General features: G+C 42.9%; 1 protein-coding gene across 1 annotated transcript in view; it reads left to right on the top strand.

Annotated features, from left to right (window-relative positions):
* The window catches only part of PACS2 (phosphofurin acidic cluster sorting protein 2), a 71,280-nt gene that overhangs the window by 1,910 nt on the left and 57,392 nt on the right, over positions 1–11,978 (top strand). Inside the window, exon 2 of the mRNA XM_006902698.1 lies at positions 1,553–1,642. Within this exon, the coding sequence (XP_006902760.1) occupies positions 1,553–1,642 (90 nt within the window). The remainder of the gene's footprint in view (positions 1–1,552; positions 1,643–11,978) is intronic.

Genomic DNA, 11,978 nt, shown 5'->3' with positions numbered 1-11,978 from the left:
CCCCTCCATTCCTCCCCTCCTCCCCTCACCTCCTCTCACCTCCATCCCTCACCTCTTACCCCCACCACTATCTAACTCCCAGGAGCTGACCTTCCTCAGGGCTTGCCTCAGTCCTTTTTGGCCAATGTGAGTCATACTGAGAGAGAAACAAAAAAGACTTCTCAGGATTTAAATTCATTGTAGAATTACAGTGAAGCAAAAAAAAAAAAAATAATAAACCAGGAGGTTCCTATGGACCCTTGAGGGCACTCTGTCCCCTGGAACATGGTCTCTCCCAAGGGGCCTATAGCCCTGGAGCACATACCCCCACCCCAGGACACTGTACTTCTGGACCATGACCTCCCCATGGGGACACTGTATCCCTACCCCACCTCACCCCAGCCCCAAACTGAGGGTACTGTATCCCCTGGAACATGGCCTTCCCTGGGGAACATGGCCTTCAGTGGGGTCCCCCCTGAGTGCTTTATATCTCTGGAGCACAGTGTCAAGGGCTGTGTCATACTTTATCAGGGGAACCCTCTGAGGAGAAAGGACAGCTTCCAGGAGCGTCTTTCCATCATCACATTGACAGTGGATACTCATTGACAGGGACGCTTTAGTGTGGTGGGCAGGGCACGGCCTTGGCAGGCACAGTTCTTAAGGCAAACAGGGGGCAGAGATTTGGGATAGGGACTAACTCCTGACCAGGACCATGGTGCCCAGCTGTCCCCAGAGCCTGAGGTATGTACCAGCAGGACCTTGTTTCCCACTGTATGTGGTGTCCTAGCCTTAGGAACTGGCCTGGGTGATTTCTTCTGCAGTAACACTGTGGTGGACTTGGCCGTTCTCTTGGATTCATTCTGTGTACAGTCTGAGTTTAGAATCCTGTGTAATTTTATTCAAATGGGTCATCTGCCTATCACCAGCATTTCTTGGCATTCTCCACATTATTATGTGTGGATTTTACTTTTTACCTGTAAAGTTTCTTGTTTGGGCCCTGTTTCTCTACTTGTAGCCTAGTTGCGGGCAAGGCCCTTTTTAGTTGTGGCTGTGTGCTGTGTCTTTCTCCCGGAGGCAGGTGTCTCATCTTTTTTTTTTTAGTTGTCTCATCTTTTACTGTCAGAAATCCCAGGCATATTGTGAAGTTCTCCCAGTTCCCCATGACCCCTGAGTCCTGCTGGCATACTTTCCAGTGGCTCACATTTGTCCGTGGTCAGACAAACAGCAGTACCGTAGGGAGACATCACCCTATAGAATAGCCAGCCATGGAAGGTCAAAGAGCAGGACTTGGAGAGGGTGAAGCCCAGAAGGCAGGATAGAAGGATTAGTAGACATGAGAATCACAGGGATGAACTGGGAAGGTGTTGCTATGTGGCCGTTATTGTAATGAATGGTATAAAGCAGATTGTGTACAATCCAGACATGGACTTCAAGGCTCTTTTGTGGAATAGCCCTAGCCCTGCGTTGCCTCTGGGCATGACACTGTCTCATGCCTGCCGGCCCTTGGTCTGTGGCTTTCTGTCCAGACACTGTTAGAAGCCCCCAGAGGTGTTCATGTCTTCTCTCCTCACAGGGCTCCAAACGGGTGCTGCGCTCCCATGAGATTGTGCTGCCCCCCAGTGGACAAGTGGAGACCGACCTGGCGCTCACCTTCTCGCTGCAGGTGGGGGGCTCTGGGGGGTGGGCAGGGCCCTGGGGAGGGGGGAGGGCTCTGATTAAAGGCCCCCTTCAGGACAGATCTCTTTAAACTGTGATTTAGTTTTATCTTAAAAGATTAGAACATTTACTTTGGTAGGTCAAGTTGAATTTTTTATTCCATCCCCTTGAAAAATACTGCTCTGAGGGTGTTAGGTATCATCAAATCGACCACGCCTCCTAGTGTCCTCCATCCAGCACACCTGACCTTGCCCTCTGCTGTGTCGCCTTCACGATCCCTGACATGCTTAAGTCTGTGGCTGCAGTCACTGTGTCCGCCCATCTTGTTGAGGGTCTTCCACTTTCTCTGACCCTTCACCTTTCCAAGCATGGCGACTTTCCCAAGGACTAGCTTCTCCTGAAAACATGCCCAAGGTGTGTGAGACAGTGTCAACATCCTTGCCTCTAAGGAGCATCCTGTTGGCTCTTCCTCTGAGGCAGAGTTGATAGTTCTTTGGGCAGTCCCCGGCATAGATAATACTCTTCACCACCTCACGACTCATAGACGGTCATTCTTCGTGGGAGCTCTGGTGGCCAAGTCTGTAGGGAGTTGTGCTGTGCACCCAAGTGTCACACCTCTCTGGGTGTTCAAAGCCACTCACCAGAAGCTCCCTGAGAGAAGACAGTCTCCTTGTAAACTTGGAGTGTTGGCCCGCGTGGGTTGTGACTAGATGGCAGTGACTTTGTGTTCTAATTATTCTTCAGTCTTTCTTAGTCATTGTTCCATTTTCATGTACTTATAAAACAATTGAAAATGGAATCACCGTGGTCAGAAACACCTTCATCATAAACTAGCACTTGAAAGGTCTCCGTGGTGGTGGCAGCAGGGGTGGAAGTTGGAAGCTGTGCTTCTGACTCAAAGGCTGCACCTCTCTGGTGGTTTGAATCAACCAGCGGCTCCCAGGAGAAAGATGGGCCTTCTCTTCTATGCCGTTTCCAGCCTTGGAATCCCAGTGGAGGGTCAGCTACAGGTCAGTTCCAACTCCGACAGTAATCGCTTCTGAGGATGTTGATTTAGATACAAGTAAAATTAAATCATTCATAGCTATAATCAATGAAATTGATTTTACGTGAAAAACATAATGAGAGCAACCTTCAGGCTCCCAAGTGAAGGTCCTTTCCATCAGCCAGTTAGGGCAGACGGGGGAAGGGGGAGGTAGGAATGGTGTGTTAGGCGTGAGCCCTGGAGGGTTACTGCATGAGGCTGGTGGGGACTGGGGGTTCTGGGAAGGGGCTACTTCTCAACAGATTGGGCCCAGAGGCAGCACTGCCTTCCTCTGCCCTTGGTGTACGTTTAAGAGGACAGAGGTGTGGCATCTTCTCAGTGCCAGGACATCTGACATCAGAGTATTGCTGATCCACCAGAAACCTCTTGCTGCCAGAGTGTGGATGGGAGCCCTGCCGCCTCTCACCTGAGCCATTTCCTTAAGCCACAATCTGCCTGGTCCAATCATAATACAGACACCACCCTTTTCTGCTAATATCACAATGTATTTTCCTGGGTCATCCTAGTAGTGGGCCCGAACTGGCTGGCTCCTCCTTTTATGGTATCTCAAGTGTAATTGAGAAATCTTTGTTGGTTATATTTAATTAATTCAGTCTACGTTTTTGTTAATAATAGACCAACAAAACATGGATTCGAATCTTCTAGTCCTTGGCTCCTTGCTTTAAATTTGCTTGGTGCTTCTTGGGAGCCCCAGTGAAGTCAGTGTAGAGTCAATGATTTAAGGAACCATATGGAGTGGTTACACTTCTTTGATTCGGAGGGTGTCCTGCTGGGTTTGTTGATCTGAATGCCAAGGTGAAAGGGTGAGGGCACAAGTACCACTCCATTGTGCTGATAAGACATCAAGTAATCGTTTTCCACGGTGCCACTAAACATCTGTTCATCAGAAGGTAATGGCAGATTGACTTTGAAGTTGCTCAAAAGGCCAATATTCACTGCATCCTCTTAGCTTTACTGTTGTAGTTAGGTGCTGTCAAGTTGAGTACAACCCAGACCAACCCTATGAACAACAGATCTGCACCTTGTTCTGTCTTGTTCCACCCTAACACTTGCTGACACATTAGAGCCCATTACAGCAGTCACTATGTTAATCCACTTGGTTGAGGGCCTTCCTCTCTTTTGCCAGCCCTCTGCCTTTCCAAGAATCATGTGTCTCTCCAAGGAATAATCCCTCAAAGCAACATGACCAGAGTATGTGAAGCGAAGCTTTATCATCTTTGCCTTTGAAGGACATTCAGTCTGCACTTTCTCCAAGATATATTTGTTCTTTTGGCAGTCCGTGGGCTGTTCAGTACTCTTCTCCAACACCACAGCTCAAAGGCATCAATTCTTCTGTTATACCTATTGTCCAGCTCTCAGATGCATAGCTTGGAATGACCATGGCCTGAATCAGATGTACCTCAGTCTTCAAACTGGCATCATTACTCATCAATAATTTGGAGAGGTCCCTAACTGCCCACTTTCCCAGTACAATACTTCTCCCGACTTTCTGACTGCTGGTACCGAGGGTGTTGATTGTGGACCACTTAAAGTTGTTGACAGTTTCAACTTTTTCTCCATCTCTCATGATGTTGCCTGTTGGTCCAGTGGTAAGAAATTTTGTTTTATTGATGTTGAGGTGTAATTTGTATTGAAGGCTATATTTGATTTTCTGCATCTCCTCCTCACTTTGAGTAAGCTAAGTTGTGTCCTTTATATAACATAGGTTACTGATGAGTCTTTCCCTGATCTTGATGCCACCTTCTTCTTCATAGAGTCCAACTTCTTGAATAATTGGCTCAGTATACAGATTGAATAGATGTGGAGAGAGAAGACAACCCTAACACACTCTCTTCTCTTTTTCTACACACACACACTCTTCTTAATTTTAAACCATGTAGTGTTCTTTCCAAATTATTGAGGAGTAGTGATGTCAGTTTGAGGACTAAGGTGCATCTGATTCAGGACATGGTCTTTCCAGTTGATAGCTATGCATCCAAGAGCTAGACAATTAATAAGGATGACAGAAGAAGAATTGACGCCTTTGAGCTGTGGTGTTGGAGCAGAGCACTGAACATCCCATAGTTGGCCAAGAGAATGAACAGACATGTCTTGGAAAGGGTGCAGCTGGAGTGCTCTTTGGAGGCAAGAATGATGAGGCTTCGCCTCACATACTTTGGACATGTTGCTAAGAGGTGCGATTCCTTAGAGAAGAACATGATGTTGGGAAGGATGGAGGGTCGCTGAAGGAGATGAAGATCTCAACCAGGTGGACTGACATGGTGACTGCAGTGGGCTCCTGTGTGTCAGGAAGTGTGAGGATGGTGCAGGACAGAACAGGGTTCAGATCTTTTGTTCATAGCGTCACTACAAGTCATGCTCAACTCAGCGGCACCTAACAACAATAAGTGTTCCCTTGCTCTATTCACACAACAGCCTCCTGGTCGCATGAGCACAATTAAGTGCTCTGGGATTCCCATTCTTCTCAACATTAACCATAACTTGTTTTGATCCACATACTCAAATGCCTTTGAATAGTCAATAAAGCATAAATAGACATTCTTCTGGTGTCCTTAACTTTCTGCCAGGATCCATCTCAGATCAGCAGTGATATCCCTGGTGCCAGGGCCTCTTCTAAACCCTGACTGAACTTCTGGCAGATCCCTGTCTCTGTACTGTTTTAGTCATTTTGAATGATCTTCAGCAGAATTTTGCTTGCATGTGACATTAATGATACTGTTTGTTAGTTTCCACATTCCTTTGGAGTACCTTTCTTGGGAATGGGAATAAATATGCACCTCTTCCAATCTGTTGATCAGACAGCTGTCCTCTAAATTTTCTGGCATAGACTGGTGAGCATATCCATAGCTGCATCTGTTAATTGATTCCTGGGGCCTTATTTTTTGCCAATTCCTTCAGTGCGTCCTCCACTTCATTCTTCATTACCATTGCCCCCATTGCATTGCTCATGCAAAACCTATGCTCGGACTAGGAAGCAGTCCTCAGAACAGAGCAGGGAAACAGTGCATGATTCAGAATCAGGAAAGGATGTGTCAGAGATGCATCCTGTCTCCATACCTTTTCTGTCTATGTGCAGAACAGATCATTCGTTAAGCTGGGCTTTATGGGAGGGAATGTGGTATGAGGATTAGAGGAAGATTCATCAACAACTTGTGATATTCAGATGTCACAGACTTGCTTGCTGAAACTGAAGAAGACCTGAAATGCTTGCTGCAGAAGGTCAAGGACTGAAATCTTCAACGTGGATTGAAGCTCAGCATCAAGGAGACAAAGATTCTCACCACTGGGGCATTTGGCAGCACCATGATAGATGGAGAAGAGATTGAGGTTGTTAAAAATGACAGCTTGCTTGGTTGGCTTCACAGTCAGCACTCTTGGCACCAGCAGTCAGAAAATCAAGACAAATTACACTGGGAAAATCAGCTGTGAGGGACCTCTCCAGAGTACTGAGAAACAACATTGTCAGTTGCCTGGTCCAGGCCATAGTCTTTGCAATTACTTGCTATGCATCAGAGAGCTGGACAGTGATTAAGGATGACAGAAGAATCAATGCCTTCAGGTTGTGGTGCTGGTGAGGAGTCTTGAACATACCATGGACTGCCAAGAAAACAATTAGGTCTGTTTTGAAGAGGGTGAAACCAAGTTTCTTGGAGGATAGGATTTTGAAGGTCTGTCTCATACTTTGGGCATGTGGCCAGGAGGGACTGGTCCCTGGAGGACATAATTTTCAGGAGAGTGGAGGGACAGTACAGGAGAAGACCCCAGATGAGATGGATTGATACAGTGACTGGGGACTCAATGGCAGATAACAACCATCTGCTCGTATTGTACTTTTTGAAATTTTTCTATGTCAGTCAGTTCTTTCTGGTACAGTGACTCTGTATTCATTCCCTCCATCTTCTTTTGATGCTTTCTGGATCATTCAATATATAGCCCATAGCATCTTTCAGTATTGCAACTCGAGGCTTATATTTGTTTTTCCATTGTCTCAGAGAATTTAATTTCTCTTGAGAAATGCAGAGCGAGTTCTTCCCTTTTTATTCTCCAATTGCAGCTCTTTGCACATTCCATTATAATACTTTGCTTTGTCTTCTTGAGTTGCCCTTTGAAATTGTTTGTTCAGCCCTTTTATTTTGGCATCTTTTCCTTTTGTTTTAGCTTCTTGATGTTCTAGTGCAATTTTCATAATCTCTTCTGACATCCATTTTTGTTTTTTCTTTCTTCTCTGTAATGTCCTTTTGTTCTGTTCACAGGTGATGTCCTTGCTATCATCCCACAACTCATCTGTTCTTTGATCATTGGTGTTCAATGCCTCAAACCTGTTATTAAGATTATTTTTAAATTCAGATCAAATATATAGAAGATTATGTTTTGTTTCTCATGGACTTGTTTTCATTTCCTTTGGCCTCACTTTGAATTTGCACATGAGTAGTTGTTAATCTGAGCCACAGTCTTCCTTTGACCTAGTTTTAACTGCTGATGTTGAGCTTCTCCAGTGGTTCTTCCCACAGATGTAGTCAGTCTGATTCCTATGCAGCCCATCAGATGAGGTCCATGTGTAAAGTCACTGTTTGTGTGGGGTTTTTTAAAGGTATTTGCAATGAATAAACCATTGAAAATACAAAATGTGATCTGTTTCCAGCCTCATTTCTGTCACCAAGCCCATATTTTCTGACTACAATTCCTTCTTCACTATTTCCAATGTTTGTGTTCTGGTAACCAGTTATCATTAAAGCATCTTTGGTTAATTTTGGACTGCAAGATTTGGTAAAAATTTTCAATTTCTCCCTCTATGGCTGTAGATGTAGGAGTGTATATTTGAGTAATAGTTGTATTAACAAGTCTTCCTTGTATCCATATGGATAATATCCTATAACTTACAACATTGTATTTCAGGATAGAACTTGAAGTTGACTTTTTTACTATGGATGCAACACCACTCTTCTGTTTTGCATTCCTGGCATAATATGCTGTTTGATTATCTGATTCATTTCATTCCTGGCATAATATACCATTTGATTATCTGATTCAAAGTAGCCGAAGCCAGTCCAGCTCATCTCACTGATGCCTCGAATGTTGATATTCATATGACCTTTTCATTTTTCACAATTTCCAGTTTCCCAACATTCAAGCTACATACATTTCATGTTCCAGTTATTAAAAATGTCTGCCATTATTTTTCTTCCTTTTGACTGACTTACAATCTGGGCTATACCACTAGTATTATAACTATCTGAGTTCCTCTACTGTTCACAGGGTTTTCAGAGGCCTGTTATGTAAAAAGTAGATGGCCAATCTTGCTTCCTGGTCTTTCTTAATCTGGGAGCTTTACTAACGCCTGTCCACCATAGATGATCCTTGTGGCATTTGACACACCAGTGGCATAGTTTTCAGTATCACAGCAACCTACAGGTTATTTAGTGCAGCAAACTGACAGACAAGTGCTGTACCAAATAGAACATTGTTCTCCCCAAACATAACAAACTGACAGCTGACTCTAATAGCAAATCAGTCTTCTCACGAGTCTACGAGTGTGTCCTAGGAGTGTCCCAAACCTAGAGAGGTACAAGGTGAAATGGTCATTTGAGGCTGTTGGCCTGATGGTTCTTGTGGGCTGACCTGCAGGACTCCTGACTTCAGAGAACAGCAGTGACATTGTTCAGCAAGTTTCATGGCCCTGCTGTGGGGTTCTGATAGTACACGACAGTCATGTAATATATACCCTTTGGGTCTGTTGACCATCTAAGTGGAAAGGGAATGACCTGAGTCTTGAGTCTCACTGTTCCACATGCGTAACATTCACTCTTAGTTAGGGTGGAAATAGAATGTGTTATCCATTCCACCCAGGTATTTGCATCCTCATATTCTATTTCTCTTGCTACTCTTTGTTTCAGTTCTTTTCACTTCAACCACTGTCACGTTAGAGAGATCATTATCTGAGCTTAAGGGAAATCTGGATTTGATTGTGTTTAGAATTGTGTTTGAGCCTCTCCTTCAGTAGTGGAGGGCTTAAGTTGTATCTGATTTTTTAAAAAAATATTTTATTGTGGTTCCTGTGAAAGTTGACACACAGAAATTTTGGTTCCCAAACAACAATTAGTACATGAATTGTCAGAAAGAGTGGTTACATTCTTTACAATGCAAGAACATTCTCATTTCTATTCTGGTTCCATTTACTGTTTTCATTTCTTTGCAATCAGAAAGGTTTAGGATACTACTGCTTTGCAATTGTGAGGTTGACTGTGGACCATTTTACAGTACATTTAACTTCTTTAAAATATGACTAGACTTCAGAAGGGCTTTATCTTAGATAGAAATCTACTGATAGGCCTCTAATGGGTATCTGATTATTTTTAGAGAGAAGATCTCCTTAGAGTCTCTTCCTGTAACATCTGCCCCTAGTCCATAATCTCCTACTATTGAGGTCCACGTGGTCGTAGTTTGGAGATTATTTATTAATTATCAGAAGTAATTATTATCATTGTAAAAGTTTGCAGTTGGGGAGTATTCCTTCATAGAAACAGAATTGTTTTCTTTAATGCTCCTCAAGTGGGTCCTAAAGTGGCTGTCCACCCTTGATACTAAGGTGGTCCAGTAAACAAGATGCCAGTTCTCACAAGGTGTAGATGTCCATACACACATCAGGCAAGCTTAACACTTTCTACAAGGAGAACATTCACTTCCTGAAATGAAAGGATGTCTATATTATATATGTGTTTGTCTATATTAGACAACAGTTGCTTCTGGGCTGTAAGACTCCGACTGAACATGCATCAAATTGGAGAGTTAGTCTGAAAGACAGCCTGGGTTATGTTAATTGTAAAATGCCCTGTATTAAGGGGACAAGGGGAAAGAAGAAGATGAAATTCTTTTAGACATATTTCAGTAAGGGTAGGTCCTGGAATCTTGGTCCATTTCTCTTAAGAATGTCAGGAGGCTTTTTCCGCCCGTGTGTGATGAGTCTATCCTTTTCCACCTGTACAAACAACAGTTTCTATAGTTAACAGCACCAAAAAGGATCCCTCCCAGGCCAGCTCATGGTTTCCCTCTTTCCAGCCCTTCATAACACAGTCGCCAGGGTAATAAGGTTGCCCTGGAAACTTGAGAGGTGGTGTCTATGCCTTTTTCCTGAGAGAAAATAAAATAGAAGAAAGCCAAGTGTATAGTTTTTAAGAAATTGATCCTTTGTTTCAAAAGTAGACATGTCAGTAGTAGAGCTTATATTAGGTTGAGCATTTCATAGGATGGTAGGCCGATGTCTTTTGGAGGGTCTGTTGAGATTCTTTTTGAAAATATATTTTCTTTTTAGGGAGCTCTGGTGGCCTACTGGCAAGAAGTTACACTGCAATCCCAGAGGTATGTGGTTCGAATCCACCAGATGCTCTGCTGGAGAAGAGGGGCTGTCTCCTCGTGTACTAGTCAGATCCAATTTGACAGTACACACACAAAAAAAATAAAATCTTTTTTGTGATATTAACAAAAGTTTAAAGAAAGGTTGAGCTTTCATTCATTCATTGATGCACATTTTCCTCCCTCCCCCAATCCACCTTGCATTGTATGCCTTGTTCCGGATTGTTGTCATACATATAGTGCCTAGTCATGCGTTCCTTTCAGGCCGTTCTTCCCTCATCGGTTCTAATGCAATGGTCATTATCTACCCAATCTTTTCCCATTATCCCCCACCCTCGTTTGAGTCCTATTTTAGAACAGTGGTGTTACGCAGTATGGTCCTTCTTTTACTGAGATATTTGACTCAGCATTATGTCTTCTAGACTCACCCATGCTGTGTAATATTTTACAAGTTTATTGTCTTTCAGTGCTTTGAAATATTCCATTGTGTGAATGAACCATAATTTTCCTATCCATTCATTTGTTGAAGGACACTTGGGTTGGCTTCCATCTCTTTGCTGTTGTGAATAACGTAGTAAACACGGGTGTGCACACATCTGTTCGAGTTACGGCTCTTGTTTCTTTCGTGTATATTCCAGTAGTGGAATTGCTGGGTCAAATGGTATTTCTATTTCCAACTTTTTGAGAAAGCATCATGCCACCTTCCATAGTGTTTTTAACGTTTTACATTCCCACCAGCAGTAAATAAGTGTTCCAATCTCTTCACAGCGTCACCAGCATTTGTTGTTTGCTGCCATGTTGAGCTTTGCTGTTCTTACTGGGGTGAGATGCTATCTCATAGTTGTTTTGATTTGCATCTCTCTGATAGCTAGGGATTTTGAACATTTCTTCATGTATTTGTTTGCCATCTGAATGTATTCTTTGGTGAAGTGTCTGTCATGTCCTGTTTCCATTTGTGATTGGGTTATTTACCATCTTCTTGTTGAGGAGCTAGAGTATTGTATAAATTTTAGATACAAGTCCCTTAACAGGTATATCATTGCCAGATATGTTTTTCCCAGTCTGTGGCATTACTTTTTACCCTATTGGAGAAGATTTTTTTTATGTGTATAGGAATTTGATTCTTAGAAAGTCTCATTCATCTATTTTCTTCTCTCCTGGTTGTAGGTTTCTCATTATGTTTTGAAGACTGTTCACACTGTGGATTAGGGCTTCTAGAGTTGTTCCTAGCTTTTCTCTGATGAATTTTATAGCCTTTGGTTTTCTTCCTAGGTCCCTGATCCAGCTTGAGTTGGTTTTTATGAGTTATGGTGGGAGGTGTGAGTTTTGCTTAAGTTTTCTGCAGATGGTTTTCCAGTTTTGCGAACACCATTTGTTAAAAAGGCTATTGTTTTCCCACTGAACTTGTTTCATCTCCTTGTGAAAAATCAGTTGACCACAGGGTAGATGAGCTGATTTCTGTGTTCTCAATTCCATTCTGTTGATCTGTGTGTCTGTCACTGTACCAGTCCTCCGCTGTCTTGACCATCACAGCTGTGTAGTAGGATTTGAGATCAGGCGGTGTGATGCCTCCTACCTTGGTTCTCTTTTTCAGCATTGCTTTGGTTATTCAGGGTCTCTTTCTATTCCAGATAAAATTGAAAATTGTCTTTTTCATCTTGTTGAAGAATAGAATTGGTATCTGTATTGGAATTACATTGGACTTGTAGATTGCCTTTGGTAGAATTGTCATTATCTTGATATTGAATCTTCCTGTCCCTGAGCATGGTATATTCCTCCCTTTCTCCAGGTCTCTTTTTGTTTCTTGTATTAATGTTTTGTAATTTTCTTTGTATAGGTAGTTTGTATCTCTAGATAGATTTATTCCCAAGTATTTTATCTTATGATTAGCTGCTGCAATTAGAATTGTTTTTCTAGGGGAGCTCTGGTGGCCTAGTGGCAAGAAGCT

The sequence above is a fragment of the Elephantulus edwardii genome, unplaced genomic scaffold (assembly GCF_000299155.1).
Source record: "Elephantulus edwardii isolate Elephantulus edwardi_28Jun2011 unplaced genomic scaffold, EleEdw1.0 scaffold00440, whole genome shotgun sequence".
Classification (NCBI taxonomy): domain Eukaryota; kingdom Metazoa; phylum Chordata; class Mammalia; order Macroscelidea; family Macroscelididae; genus Elephantulus; species Elephantulus edwardii.
This window is presented reverse-complemented; position numbering and strand designations above follow the sequence as displayed.